The 15013-nt window shown below is 51.4% G+C and overlaps 4 protein-coding genes across 4 annotated transcripts; all 4 read left to right on the top strand.

The window, feature by feature from the left end:
- Window positions 1-440: 440 nt before the first annotated feature.
- On the top strand, window positions 441-1085 carry LOC121872219. Its single transcript, XM_042374885.1, has one exon. It carries the CDS (start codon window positions 441-443, stop codon window positions 1083-1085), a length of 645 nt encoding a protein of 214 aa, XP_042230819.1.
- Window positions 1086-11904: 10819 nt separating this feature from the next.
- Window positions 11905-12902, top strand: LOC121872218. The gene is made up of 2 exons (XM_042374884.1): window positions 11905-12402; window positions 12519-12902. The coding sequence occupies exons 1-2, from the start codon at window positions 11905-11907 to the stop codon at window positions 12900-12902; spliced, it is 882 nt and encodes a 293-aa protein (XP_042230818.1).
- A 15-nt stretch (window positions 12903-12917) lies between these two features.
- On the top strand, window positions 12918-13979 carry LOC121872217. The gene has a single exon (XM_042374883.1). The coding sequence runs from the start codon at window positions 12918-12920 to the stop codon at window positions 13977-13979; it is 1062 nt and encodes a 353-aa protein (XP_042230817.1).
- Window positions 13980-14189: 210 nt separating this feature from the next.
- Window positions 14190-14789, top strand: LOC121872215. Its single transcript, XM_042374882.1, has one exon. The coding sequence runs from the start codon at window positions 14190-14192 to the stop codon at window positions 14787-14789; it is 600 nt and encodes a 199-aa protein (XP_042230816.1).
- Window positions 14790-15013: the final 224 nt, after the last annotated feature.

The following is a 15013-nucleotide window of genomic DNA, read 5'->3' as shown; positions in this document are numbered from 1 at the left end:
TAGTGAGACGAGGCACACGAACGTGCCCTAATTTAAGAGTGGTGGAAACGAACGCAATTCAAATTACCTGAATAAGCAAGATGTCGGAGATTGGGTATATTGATGACATGGATGGAGAGTCGGATCTAGATGGAAGCAAACATTTTGACCTAATGACAATGGATCCGCCCGCTGAGGTACAATCAGAGATTGGTGAAACAAGAAATGAGCTTGCAATACCAGGAGATCCACGGGAAGGTCACAGTAGGGAATTGGATTATCAACAAGCAGTGGCCAGAGCCGAGGCAGCGTCGGATGAAGTAAACCGAGCCCTGCGAGAGCTTAAGGCAGGGTGGATGAAAACGATGCACACTGGAATGGTGGCCGGCCAAGAGACATCAGCACTAACATGAAGAAGTGACAGCTCACAGCCTTCGACAGAGAACTCCAGCAATTATGAGATGCCAATAGTACGGGAAGAAACCCAGCAACAGGCATCGGTCAATGTCGAGAAAATGGCATCGTCTTTACCGCCAATGCTTGCAAGCAAAGCGCCTCAAGTCACAATTATGCATCCACAGGGAGAATCAGGGAAGGGTGAAGAAATAAGAGGGTTAGTGGCTACGATGCGCATGCCGCAAGCCACCCTTCCCAAGTTTAAAGGACAAGGGCGGGCGGAGTTTTGGACCTTTATGCATGCCTTCCGTCGATACATGACAAGTGCGGCTGTGCCAGAGAAGTGCAAGTACCAACTGCTCATGGATGCTTGTGAAGGAGAAGAGTTACATCAAGCAATCATGGGATGCGACTATCTAGAGCCAGACAAAGCCTTCAACAAGGCAATCAAGATCCTGGAGGCAAGGTTTGGAGATAAGTATGCATATGCGGACCAGCTGGTGAAAAGGCTCATAGACGCTCGCTCAGTGGGGGCGTTCGACGGCGAAGGGCTGCAAAAACTGGCATCTCAGTTATGGGGTACAGTAAGCCATCTGGAGAATCTGAACTTGATGTCTGAACTTAAATCAAGGCAGACCTTCAGAACGCTGGTGATTAAGTTTCCCCCCAAATTGAGGGAACGTTGTGTGGATGATGTACGGAATTATTAGAAGTCGACAGGACGCAGAACGGGGCTGGTGAAGTGGTTAGCGCTATATTTGGAGAAGAAAGCGGTGACGATGGATGACATGGCTCTGCTATCAAGCGAGGACAGTCAAGAAGGAAGTAAGAAAAGACCAGAAGGATCATCGTCAAGCAAACGTGCCGTGGGCCTTGTGACTATCAGTGAAGCGAAAGGCAATGGAGGAGAAACAAGCTCTGGAAAAGGCTCGTGCCCAGTGTGTTCCAGAGCACATGGATTAGCAGGGTGCGACAAATTCCGGAGCATGTCAGTGAGGGAGAGGTTAGAGAGGGTAAGAAGATTATGTTGCTGTTTCTTGTGTCTGAGAGTGGGCCACCTTGTTGCTGAGTGTTGGTCAGGTCACGCTTCAGGTGTGGCACTGATGGGTGCAAAGAGAAGCATTCTAGACTGTTGCATCAAGAACGATGGGAGGCACATACTGCAAGTATGTCAAACGCACGCAAGGGTGGCGTAAAGCGAAATTTTCAAGATCTCGTGAAACAGGAGTCAATGGCAGGCACCTTTGATGGTGGCATGGCCCAGAAAGCCAACGACAGTTCGTACATGGCCGGAAAAATAGGCCATGTCTATGCTACAGGGACAAAGGACGGCCATGAAAACCTATACAGCTGCGAAAGCGACATCTGACTATTGACTGAAAAATGCCAAGATTGTACTGCCCATAGTGAATGTGAAGATTCGGGGAAAGGACTCGCACTAACGAAATCACATCAGAACTTTAGCTCTCTTGGACTCAGGCAGCGGCAGGTCGTATTGCACCAAAGATCTGGCACAGAAACTAAGGGTGAAAGGGACACCTACCCTGGTAACCATGGGTACACCTGCCCAAGAGATGATACTCGAGTCAGCGGAGGTAGATCTAGAAGTGGTTGGCGCAGGCATGAAACGAGGCAGAACCATACTTATGCCGAAAGAACTCATTATACAAAATTTCCCCACAACGCTGCACAACTCCGTAGCGAACACAAGTGATATCTCAAGGTGGACCCATCTGTGAGGTGTGGAATTACCAGAATTGCAGAGCAACAGCATAGAAATTCTGATAGGACAAGATGTGCCACAGGCCCTGGTACCCTTGGAGGTCAGAGCAGGAAGGGATGGAATGCCATTCGCCATAAAAACGCTACTGGGTTGTGATGGTTACAAGTGTTCCCTGAAGAATGCAGTGATGGGTAGGGAAACACCGTGTAACGCTGAAGTCCGTTTATTATGGATGAGAGAAATACAAGTGGTGACTCGCGTGTGCCATGCACGGCTCACACAGTCAGACTGAGGCTGCCTTGCCATATGGCAGCCTCGGGGCAATGTTGCCACATAACGTGCAGTGTTGCCACGTGATGATATATATAAATGCTACTCGGCACAGTAGCTTATATACAGGGTTGCTACTCGGCACAGTAGCTTATATACATAACCTACATCTCCCTCCCCCCTCACGCTCATAGTCTTTGTCTTGAGCGGACTTCTTAGTCCTAAGTCGCTCCGAGCGTCGAGGTGCACTGTGGGGCGGATCCTCGTGAGGTGTAGGTGACTCGTCCTCGGTCAGGGGGCCAGCAGCAGGGGGTGGGACTGGCCGGAGGAAGCGGCGGTTCCTCCACCAGACACGGCCGCTCGGCATCCTGACCTTGTAGTCCCGCGACCGGCCGACGCCCATCACTATGCCCACCTTGTCTCAACGTGTCGTCGTCGGGTCCTGGACGCGGACAAGGGCACCAATCTCCAGTGGCTGAAGAGGGTGGGCACGGTCGTCATACCGAGCCTTGGCGTCCTGGGCACGTGAAGCGGCGCGGCTGTCGCAGCTCTCGGCTCTGGTCTGCCACTCCTTCGCAAAGGCCTTGGCGTGTGCAGGAACGCAAGAGCGGAGAGGGTGACCATACAGGATCTGGGAAAGGGAGCGCCCTGTGTGGGTGGGAGTATTACGTAACTCCAGGAGTCCTTTGTCAAACGCCTCGCAGTCTATGTTGCCTGAAGGGGCCACCTTGAGGATGAGGTGCTTGACTGTCTTGACCGCAGCCTCAGCATGGCCGTTTGACTGTGGGTAGTGGGGTGTTGACATGATGTGGCGGACTCCCCAACGCTCCAGGAATCCTGTGAAGTCCCGGCTGGTGAACTGTGGCCCACCGTCCGTCCGCAGACGCACGGGGACGCCCAGGTCACGAAAGAGGTGCCGGAAGTGGCGAATGGTGGCCGCGGATGTTGTGTCCGAGCCACAGATTACCACCACAGGCCAGCCAGAGAGTCTGTCGGCGACAACTAGGAAATGCTACTCGGCACAGTAGCTTATATACACTGTATATAAGCTATATAAGCTACACTAAAATCTACCAAAAAAGTGATGGGCCATTAGTTTTAGCTGATCTTCCCTCCTATGACACACCCTAATATACAGGGTTGCTACTCGGCACAGTAGCTTATATACATAACCTACAGGTTGGACAGTGAATGGACCGGTGGGGCACCAAGACGCACAAGGAGTTTGCATGTCAGGATGCCTTGTCATGGTCACGTTGACTGCTAATCTATTTAACTAATGATTCTTATTAAACTCCATGACCGCAAAACATGAGTGGGTTAGCGACCCCTGAGAAGACGTGTTTTTCCCCCTAGACGCTACACTTGTGTTTTCCTCCTAGTTTGCCCCGCCTTTGTGAAGACAGCTATCAATGCGTTGTTATTCCACTTTCTCCTGGGAAGCTCAATCTTGAATTAGTCTGTGTAATCAACTCAAGTAATTTGCCAGACCTTTGTCAACTGAGGGTCATCTTTGAATGAGTAACAGTTAGTTTGTTTGTAAGTATTGTCATTGCGTGAGTAGCGATCACTGGCAACCCAGGGATATATATACCCGGGCATCACGCAGGACGAGCGTCCCTTGACGCCCGCTCCAACATGTTTCCCCAGGTATGTTTATGTGTAGCCATTCAGTTTGATTCAGTCAATTGTAGTGAATATCAGTGTTCATCAGTGTGCATGCTTTAACAGTTTAATTGTCATTAACCCAGTGTAAGAAGTAATATAACGTAAATACGTCTGTCGTTTCTAGACCAGATTTTTGTTTGTGTTGTCATGCTTCCGTCCCTTGACGCCCGCTCCATATTTCCCCAGATCCAATTGTGACTCTTGGATCACTCGACAACTGCTCCGGATGTAGTAGAAACCCAACAGGGATCATATATGAAACGATGGCATCGATGCGGCCTGATTAATGTGCTCCACTGCCTCGTAGTGCCGACCCCAGACTCGCCATGTGTCTGGCTACCACCGACCACAACAACGGTCTTTGAGCCCCAGTGTTCCACCTTGAAACGCACCCTGGAAGTATATGTCCACAGAGAGTGTTGTAACAATGTAACATGTATGTTAGGGATAATTAGTTGGAAATAATTATCCCATGTTGGGTAGTGGACCCCTGTATCTGCTCTTTTCAGTATTAACGAGTATGTTGAGTAAAGTCTTGTATCTGTACTGTAATGCCACGTACCACCAGCAGGTGTGAGAAGTACAGTAATGTACAAGGAGTGCCATGTACTATGTATTGTGAGTAGGGCCAAGGAACTGGTCCTGCTATGTAAGGTAATGTAACACCAGTAGGTTGTGTGCAGTAAGAGTGTAAGATCTGAGTAATTACTGTTGAGTAAAGAAATAAGAAAATAAGTAAATAAGCAAATAAGTAAAGAAGAAAGTACTGAGTCTGCAATAAGCCCAGGAGTTGAACCTGGTAGTAATGTGAATAATATCTCTTTTTTCCCTTTGATTTCAGATTAATAAACTTGTTCTTAGAGTATTTTAGGTGTATTCATTTCTCCTGTGGTGTGATGAAATCCTAGACAAGGTTCTTCAAACTCCAGAGCACGAGCAGTAGATATATTCAATAAGTAGTACAAGACTTGGCGTCATAGCCAACCGGTACAGGAACAGGAGCCAGCACAAGGAACTCCTCGTCGTAGGCAGGCCGAAGCTGATCTGAGGGAAATTAGCTAGCTAGGCAAGGAGAGTTGCTAGACATTACTAGGACAATAAATGGGGTCTTCTAATTACTCGACTAGCGCGGTACAGGCATAGTACATCGGGACATAGTAAGTGGACATAGGCATTAGACATAAGCATAGATATCAGACATGCTATAATAATATGTAGTAATACAGACATGTGAATAAATGGTACAATGATTGGTAACAGAGTCTTGGCGTCAGGCGTGTTCACATCTCTTGGTATTTACATATCTATACACCTCCCTCCCCCTTTACGCTCGTAGTGAAATCTCGAGCGGCTACGGACTCTTTTTCCATGAGTCGGGGGGAGCGGCGAGGGACAATGGGAGGATCAACTGACGACCTTCGTTCCTGGTCTGGGCAAGGGGACACAGGGGACGGGGAGGAAGGTTCGTCACTAGAGGATGGCACTGGGCAGAGATGGCGTCTGTTTCGCCACCACACACGACCACTGGGGAGGCGGACTTGGTACGAACGAGACTCGCCACGGCCCATGACGACCCCGACCTTGTCCCAGCGGTGTGACGTCGGGTCCTGGATTCGTACTTGCTGGCCGACGGCCAACCTGGGAAGGGGGCGGGCTTGGGCGTCATAGTGGCTTGTCACTTGGGCCATCCGGGCAGCCTCACGGCGGTCACACTCGTCCGCCTTGATCTGCCATTCATCTAAGAAGGACTGGGGGTGGGCAGGCACACAAGTACGAAGGGGGCGGCCATACAACACCTGGGCAGGAGAGCGTCCGGCAGGGGTAGGGGTGTTACGGAGTTCCAGTAGGCCCCTGTCGAACTCCTCGCAGTCCAGGTTCCCCGTCGGTGCTGTCTTGAGGATGAGGTATTTTACGGACTTTACCGCTGCCTCGGCGTGGCCATTCGCCTGCGGGTAATGAGGGGAGGTGACGATGTGGTGGACGCCCCAGCGTTCGGCGAAGCTCTTGAACTCGTGGCTATTGAACGGGGGCCCACCGTCGGTTCGGAGGCGGAGAGGCACTCCGACTTCCCGGAAGAAGCAACAAAACATCCGGATGACCCTGGAAGAGGTGGTGTCCCGACCACAGGGAACTACCACGGGCCATCCAGAGAGCCTGTCGGCGACCACCAGGAAAGACTTTCCGGCCACATTAAAGAAGTCGGCGGACACGGACTCAAAGGGCCGCTTTGGGAGGTCATTGCACAGGTACGGCTCTTGTTGCTGGCTGGGCTGGAGTTGCTGGCAAGGCTCACAGGCCTCAACCGTGCTCTTAATATCGGCGTCAATACCAGGCCAGAAGACGGTCTGACGGGCTCTGCGCCTGGTGGCTTCAACGCCGCGGTGGCTGTCATGGAGGCGGGATAAGGTGCGCCGGCGGAGGGCAGCGGGAACGACGATCCTGGGGCCGTACAACACCAGCTCTCCGTCCGCATAGAGGCTATCCCTTAGCTTCCAGAAGGGGAGGGCGGAGGCGTGAATGTCGTAGCGGTTGGTGGGGAATCCAGCGGAGACGTAGTCGAGGAGTTGGACGTATGCCGGGTCTTGAGCGGCGGCGATGCGAAGCTCCTGGAGAGTCCTATCGTCTTCGATGGAGGGCGTCGTCGTCGTCTTGTCAGCAAGAGAAGTGGCTGTGTGTGTCACTAAAGACCGAACGTGAGCAGCGGCCGTGGTACAGTCGACTTCATCTTCAGGTGTGGGGCGACTAACAGGGGCTCGGGAGAGGGCGTCTGGTATGCACAGAAGCTTCCCGGCGCGCCACACAGCTGTAAAGACGTAAGGGGCGGTCTTCTCTTTGAGGCGTTGGAGGCGAGGATTTTCAATGGCGTCCAACGTGTAGTGATTGAGGATGGGTATGAGCGGGCGATGGTCCGTCATGAGGGTGAAATGCCCAAGGCCGAACAGGTAAAGGCGGCACTTGGCCATAGCCCAGGCGACTGCCAGCATCTCTAGTTCGATGGTGGCGTATCTGGTCTCCGTGTCGGTCAAAAACCTGGAGCCACACTGAACTAAGTGCAGTCTACCCTGGCCGTGATCTTGAAGGAGGGCATATCCGAGGCCGTATAGACGGGAGGCGTCGGTCTGGAGGACCACTGGTAAGGACGGGTCGAAGGGTGCCAAGACTGGTGGTGACAGCAACGCCTTCTTAACATTCCTGAACGCTAGGTCGTGGTCAGGAGTCCAGAGGAAAGAGCGCTTGGGGCTCATGAGGGGGCGTAGAGGTTGGGCTGATGTGGCGATTTTAGGGGAGAAGTCGGCCAGCTGATTTACCAGGCCCATAAATGAGCGAAGGTCGGTCAGGTTCGCTGGAGTAGGGAAGTCCCTGATGGCCTTGACCTTCTCCTCATCAGCTGAGATCCCCTCTGGCGAGATGTTGTAGCCGCAGTAGTTAACTTGGGAAGCGGCGACCACAAATTTATCTTTGTTCAGGGTGATACCATGGGCACGACATCTTGTGAGCATCAGATGAACTCGGTTCAAGTGGGCCGGGAGATCATCGTCGAAGAGCAGGATGTCATCTACTACCTTCACGCAGTTGGTGACACCCTGCAGAGCCATATCCCCACGGAGGCAGTACGCATCCCCCGTTGCTGCGAAGCCCATGGGTCCGCGGCAGTGTTGGAAGCGGCTGTGGGGCGTGATGAATGTAGTGAGGTGGCGATCTTCTTCCGCCAGGTCGACTTGCCAGTACCCATGTAGTGCATCCGCCGTGGTAAAGAACTTTGCAGACGGGGTGACGCTGCGGACTGCTTGGATGGGCGTAGGCGATGGATGGGCGGGACGGGAGACCTGCGAGTTGAGATGGGTGAGGTCCACTGTGATGCGAACACCTACAGGCTTGGGTGCCAAGACCATAGGGTGGCACCACTCGGAGGGCTCCTCACCGGCGTGTCTGATGATCCCCTGCTGCACCAGAGAATCGAGCTCCGCCCTCACCTTGTCCCGTATGGCAAAGGGGATAGGCCTGGGTGTGTGGATGGCGAAAGGCGTCGCGCCAGGCTTGAGGTGGATTCTCATCGGGGGGCCTGTCATCTTCTTGAGCGGCGTCTTCTGGAGGTCGGACTTGGAGACAAGGACGTCGCTGAACTGACGAAAAAAGAACTCCCGGGCGGCAGCAGGTGTGGCCATGGCTGAAACAGGTATCTCTGCACACCTGTTGAGGTGTGTCACGGCGAGGATGGGCTTTGGGAACTCGGATGAGACGATGGCCAAGTCCTGACAATGGCCACATGACAAGAGAGGGGTTTGGATGCCCTCATGGACGTGGACTGTGGCAAGGCAAGACTTGGGACCGAGCTGTAGTGTTGCCTTGAAGCAACCCAAAGGTGGAGACATCGGGGACCCGTCCGCTGTGAGCACGTCGTTCATGGCTGTGGGTGACAGGCTACTCCTGGGAATGTTGAGGGCGTCCAGGTGTGTTGGTCCAATCACCGTGATGTCCGCGCCCGTGTCAGGTATCATCAGGAGGTTGGAAGAGTTGGTACCGTAGGACAGACGAACATTGACGGGCTTGGGGGACCTGTCACTCGAGGCATCATCCACGCGTCGGCATCCTTTGTTGTTCTTGGGAGACGGTGGTGTGGACGTTCTGTCGGGCTGTAAAGAGACGTTTTGACCTGGAGATGGAGGCTTCTTGGTGGACCTGCAACACTTGGCGAAGTGTCCTTGCTTGTTGCAAGCGTTGCATGAGACCTTGTTGGCGGGACATCGACTTGTGCGGGGCCAATGGCCTTGAAACCCGCAGTTTCGACATGTACTATCAGCCGCATGGCACTTTCCTGGACCGTGCTGGCGCTGACAGCTTCTGCAGGATTCGGGAGAAAACACTGGTGACTGTGACGGGGGCTGTGGAGAAGACGCCGTCTGCATCTGGCGTTGATTCCTCTTGTAGGTGGAGACGGCGTGGACTTGAGATGGCGATGAGTGTATAGCTGAGGCAGCCTCTCTTGTGGCCTCATACGACCTGCAACAGGTGACGAAGTCGGTGAGGGAAGAGGCGGCGTCGAGGGTGAGGAGTTTTTGAAGCAGGTCCTCGTCATGTACACCCATCAGCAAGATCATCTTGAGCTGGATCTCAGCACAGGTTACAGGATCGCCTGTACATAGGTCCACCTCGGCTGCTAGGTCCTTAAGTCGTGCATAGAAGTCTGAGAATGATTCCCCAGAAGCTTGTTTGCAGGATAGCAGTTCCCTACGACGCAAAGCTTCATTGCGGAGGCCACGGAAATGACTCTGCAAGGCGTTTAAAACCTCTGTCACTGACCTGGGGGAGTCAGGGGGATGGCTAGCGTGTGCTCTAGGAGGCGTTGAACATCGAGGGAAATGCACGATCTTAATTGGATGAGTTGTTTATGAGGGGGCATTCGGTTGAGGTCAGACATAACAGCAAAGTCTTCGAAACCACGTCGCCATTGACGGTATACTTGATATGCTGCATCAGATTGAAGAGGTGGGGGACTGGGAACTGAAGACTTGCTGTGCAGGGGTGTACTCGAGACGGCAGGCGGTGGAGGAGGCACGGAGAGGTCGACGAGAGTTGAGACTGGAGCAGGTGGTTGAGAAGGCACTGAGGTATACCCAAGGGGGATAGGTGACGTGTGAGGAGGCGTTGTCTGAAGGATAGATGAAGAGGCTGAAGCTGGCGAATTGGTTGTGGCAGCTGGTGAAGTCGTCCTCGTTGCCAGCAATTCCAATAGTCCCAGGAGTTTGTGGTTATCAGCTTGGTGTTGTTGTTGAAGTTGAAGGCGGTAAGCTGATGCCTCTGACTGTCTTGACAATTCCTCTTGACGTCTTGACCATTCCTCTTGACGTCGTTTTTCCTCCTCTAATTGACGTCTTTGGGCTTCCTTCTCTTGGGAAACTTGTAGGAAGTGGATTAACTGACGTATATCCTGGCTCCCATCCTTTGAATTTGGCGCGCCCGGCGTGTGAGGCGTGAGGGGGGGTGGGAGGGTCTGTGAGGCTTCATCTACCTCATAATCCTCATCTAAATTTCCCGGCAAATCGTCGTGGTTAGACATCTCGTGTTTGGTATGGTTGCGATGGGAAAGACAAGGAGAATAAGGTGAAGTGCTATGTTTTCGTCAATGTACTTGCCTAAAATGCAGGAACTGGCGGGCAAGTAAAAGAGTACTGACTGTAATATTTGTGAAGTGAGAGGAGGCGGCTGGCGGCGGTGGTGCTGGTCCCTGTATTCCTCCGCGCGCGGGCGAGCTGGCGGTACTGGCTCAGTCGAAGGGGGACGCAGGCAGTGGCCTGCGGGCCGGCGCAGATGGAGGATGTATGCCGGAAGTGCTGTCTTGGAAACTGGGCTGAAAGCGTTTCTGCTACCTGTAGGGCCGCAGAAACATAGCAAAGAGACATGAAAGGCACTGCACTTCACTTAGGGCACTTCACAAGGTCACAAAGCACTTTAAATCCAGGGGCACTGTGGAGTATATCTTCTGGGCGGGAAACAGAGGAGGCCGGGAAACAGACAGGCCGGCTCTTGCAACTTGTCAACTGTCGTGTTGGAGCTACTCAACTGCGCCATGTGGTGTGATGAAATCCTAGACAAGGTTCTTCAAACTCCAGAGCACGAGCAGTAGATATATTCAATAAGTAGTACAAGACTTGGCGTCATAGCCAACCGGTACAGGAACAGGAGCCAGCACAAGGAACTCCTCGTCGTAGGCAGGCCGAAGCCGATCTGAGGGAAATTAGCTAGCTAGGCAAGGAGAGTTGCTAGACATTACTAGGACAATAAATGGGGTCTTCTAATTACTCGACTAGCGCGGTACAGGCATAGTACATCGGGACATAGTAAGTGGACATAGGCATTAGACATAAGCATAGATATCAGACATGCTATAATAATATGTAGTAATACAGACATGTGAATAAATGGTACAATGATTGGTAACAGAGTCTTGGCGTCAGGCGTGTTCACATCTCTTGGTATTTACATATCTATACATCTCCCACAGTATTTTACCTTTATTTCCGTCCAAGTGACTTGATACCAGAATTACCATACCCATGTGCCTAGACCCTCGACCATGCTACCAAAAGAATGACCATGCTACCAAAAGAATGACCATGCTACCAAAAGAATGACCATGCTGCCAAAAGAATGACCATGCTACCAAAAACTGACCATGCTACCAAAAGAATGACCATGCTACCAAAAGAATGTCTATGCTACCAAAAGAACTGAGTAAGAGTAAGAACTAAAGACAAGAGAAGTAAGTAAGATAAGGGTGGTGTAGGTGTTGGAAAACACGCGCCCTTACAGCCTGATGACCGAAACTGTCGTGAGTCCTGAAACCCGTCTAGAAAGACAAGTTAAGCTTTTTTGGGTGCTGGAAGGTGACACAGGAGCCTTGCAGTCAGCAGCTCATTCACTTGAGGACAAAAAGTGTTGAGGCTACGGTCAGAGACAGGCATCAAAACTAATGGTCATTACCAATTTCCCATACCGTTCCGTAATGAGAACACGGAACTCCTAAACAACACGGCAGTGGCGGAGCGTCGACTAGATGGGCTTCGAAGGAGACTATCCAAGGACGCACGGCTGCGACAAGGATACGTAGAGGAAATAAATAAACTGCTTGCTGAAGGATATGCTGATTCAGTGCCTAAGTGCCAGTTGGAGTCAGATACTGGACTGGTCTGGAATCTGCCTCATCACCGGTGTTGAACCCAAATAAGCCAAACAAAGAACGCATAGTTTTTGACTGTGCAGCCAAACACAAAAGGACATCGCTGAACGACCAGGTACTACAAAGTCCAGACTTCAACAACAAATTACTTGGAGTCCTGTTTAGGTTTCGCCAAGGAACTACATCCGTCATGGCAGACGTGGAGGCTATGTACCATCAAATCCATGTAGCGCCAGAACATCGAGATGCGTTAAGATTCCTCTGGTGGGAGAATGGGGACCTGAGTAGAGAGCCAGTAACTTACAGGATGAAGGTGCACATCTTTGGTGGGGTGTGGAGCCCTTCATGTGCAACTTACGCTCTCCGGCGCACATTTCAAGACCACAGATCCGAGTTTCCCGACATGGTGGCGCAAGCGGAAGTCAACTTCTACGTTGACGACCTGCTCATGTCGCTGGACTCGACAAATGAAGCATCAATGTTAGCGTGTCAGCTTCGAAGACTGTTGGCGTGTGGAGGATTTCGCTTAACTAAGTGGGCCAGTAATCACAAAGGAGTGTTGGCTACCATCCCACCGGAGGAGAGGCAAAATGCACTGAAGGAAATTGATCTGAGGCAAGACAAATTGCCAATGGAGCGAGCCCTGGGGGTTAGGTGGCTCCTGGAAGGTGATCAGCTCGCCATCAAGGTGCAATCAAACTCAAGGCCAGCGGCCAGGAGAGGAGTACTTAGCCTGGTCAGTTCAATTTATGACCCACTGGGGTTCGTGGCCCATTCATCATCAGGGCTAAAATATCATTTCAGTGTGAATGCAGGCGTAGATTAGGGTGGGATGAACCTTTGTCGGCTGTTAATCACACGACCTGGAGCACCTGGCTAGGAGAACTGGCCCACCTAGGGAAATTAAGTGTACCCAGATGCCTAAAAACAACATGTGCTAAAGAAATCATCTCAGCACAGCTGCACACCTTCTGCGATGCATCGCAGGCTGCTTATGGTGCGGTGACCTATCTGAGAATGGTAGACTCGGGCGGAAGTATCCAGTGCTCTTTCGTGTACGGACTGGCCAAGCTGGCCCCACTCAAGCAACTGACAATACCAAGGCTGGAACGTTGTGCAGCTGTCCTGGCAGTGAACGCTGATCTAACGATTCGCCGAGAAATGACCATGACCATACACGAATCTTAATTTTGGACGGATAGCATGCTAGTCTTGCAGTGCATCGCCAATTCGAGCAGACGATTTCAAACGTTTGTAGCCAACAGGATAGCAGTCATAAAAGAGCTGTCAAGAACTGACCAGTGGAGACATGTCGGCACATCTCTGAACCCAGCAGATGGTGCAACTAGGGGATTACCTGTCCTGGACCTGGTTGCAGGGTCTCGGTGGATACGAGGTCCTGACTTTCTACTCAGTGTTGAAGAACGGTCGCCAAAGGGAAAGGAACTGCCAGCAGTTCTGAACGACTTACTGGAGGTGAAACGAGAAGTACACCAGAGATCTATAGTTGCTCTGGCAGTGAGCGAGCAGTCAAAGTGGTCCCTCGCCAAACTGTGGCTCAGGTACTCATCACAGTACCGCTTGGTGAAAGGGGTGACATGGATTAAAAGGTTCATTTGGTGGCTTGGATCCAGTACAAGGACCGCAGACCTGCGCCTCAAACTGAAGAGGCTAAGCACTGAGGAACTACAGGCGGATGAGCAGACAATTATAAGATTGGTGCAGAAAGAGGCTTATGAGAAAGAAATCCAAACTGTCATAAAAGGTGAGCTGCTGAAGGACAATAAGCTATATAAACTGGAACCTTACTTGGACGAGCTAACGTTGCTCAGATCAAAGGGAAGAATTAAAGTAACCCTTCTTGGGCGAAGTGGTGAGGAGCCAATCTTGCTGCCTAGAGACCACCACATCACCGAAATCATAGTGCGGGAGATGCACGAAGAGAGAGCCGGACATGCCGGACGAGAACACACGATGGCGTGTGTGAGGCAAAGGTATTGGATTCCCCAGGGCAGACGCTTACTTGATAGAATCATACGACGCTGTGTAGTGTGCCGACGGAACAACTGGAGAAGTCGGCGTCAAAGGCAAGCTGACTTACCAATAGATCGTGTCACTCCTGGGAAGGCTCTATTTGCTTACACTGGAACGGACTGTTTTGGTCCATTCATTATCAAGGTAGGGAGGAAACAGGTCAAGCGCTGGGGATGTCTGTTTACATGTCTAACTATTAGGGCTGTTCATCTAGAAGTCTGGCCTCATTAGACGCAGATGCCTTCCTTAACACAATAACAAGGTTCTCACGACACAGAGGTACACCAGAGGGTATTAGGTCGGATAATGGGACAAACCTGGTACGGGCAGCCAAAGAGCCCAAACTGGCAGTGAAAAATTTGGGAGAAAGATGACAAACTCAGAGGTGCCTTACTGAAAGCAGATATTGACTGGGTCTTCAATCCACCAGCTGCCCCATGCATGGGGGGAGTATGGGAAAGGCAGATTCGCACAGTAAAGAAGGTTCTGCAGGCGATTGTGGGCTCACAAGTCTTAGACGATGAACGTCTGCAAACACTGTTCTGTGAAGTGGAAGCCATAGTTAACGAGAGGCCAATCACCTCGGTTCCAAACACTCCAAATGAACCAAAGGCTCTCACTCCTGCTGATCTTTTGCACTTAAGTCAAAAGAGTAATCTTCCCTTAGGTGGAAGGCCAATAGGCGAATCATACCGCAGAAGGTGGAAGCATGTCCAGTACCTTGCAGATCAATTTTGGAAGTGCTGGCTGACGGAGTACCTCCCTCAACTCAGAACTCGACAAGTGCATTCCAGACCACGGCACAACTTTCGCCCTGGTGACCTAATCATTATAGCAGAAGCAAATAGTCCACTCAACAAATGGCACCTTGGTCGAGTGATGGAAGTCAAGGCTGGCGAGGATAGACTTGTACGACAGGCAGTGGTTAAGACGACGACGTCCACAATGTTGCGACCTGTGACAAAATTATGCTTGTTGGAGGGAGCAATGGAAAGGGCTGACGGAGTCGGCCAGGAGAATGAATTGGGTATCCACACATGAAGACAGTGATGTCTGAACGTCAAAGGACCGAGATGTCCTAAGGAGCTGATAAGTACCACCAGCCTGAGGGCAGCATGGTCACAGAAACGTGACAAAATTAAAGTTGAATACCACCAGCCTGAGGGCAGCATAGTCATATGAACGTGACAAAATTAAAGTTGAATACCATCAGCCTGAGGGCAGCATGGTCACAAGAACGTGACAAAATTAAAGTTAAATATCAC

This window comes from Homarus americanus, unplaced genomic scaffold (genome assembly GCF_018991925.1).
Source record: "Homarus americanus isolate GMGI-L3 unplaced genomic scaffold, GMGI_Hamer_2.0 scaffold5589, whole genome shotgun sequence".
Lineage (NCBI taxonomy): Eukaryota > Metazoa > Arthropoda > Malacostraca > Decapoda > Nephropidae > Homarus > Homarus americanus.
Note: the sequence above shows the minus strand (reverse complement) of the source record. Positions and strands in the feature narration are given on the sequence as shown.

What these genes read in the sequence shown, in the direction of transcription:
- LOC121872217 (XM_042374883.1), top strand. Translation starts at nt 12,918, where the DNA reads ATGCTAGTCTTGCAGTGCATCGCCAATTCGAGCAGACGATTTCAAACG.
- LOC121872218 (XM_042374884.1), top strand. Translation starts at nt 11,905, where the DNA reads ATGGCAGACGTGGAGGCTATGTACCATCAAATCCATGTAGCGCCAGAA. An exon ending in GTGATCAGCTCGCCATCAAG is followed by an intron (nt 12,403 to 12,518) that starts GTGCAATCAAAC and finishes ATATCATTTCAG; the next exon opens with TGTGAATGCAGGCGTAGATT.
- LOC121872219 (XM_042374885.1), top strand. Translation starts at nt 441, where the DNA reads ATGCCAATAGTACGGGAAGAAACCCAGCAACAGGCATCGGTCAATGTC.
- LOC121872215 (XM_042374882.1), top strand. Translation starts at nt 14,190, where the DNA reads ATGGGGGGAGTATGGGAAAGGCAGATTCGCACAGTAAAGAAGGTTCTG.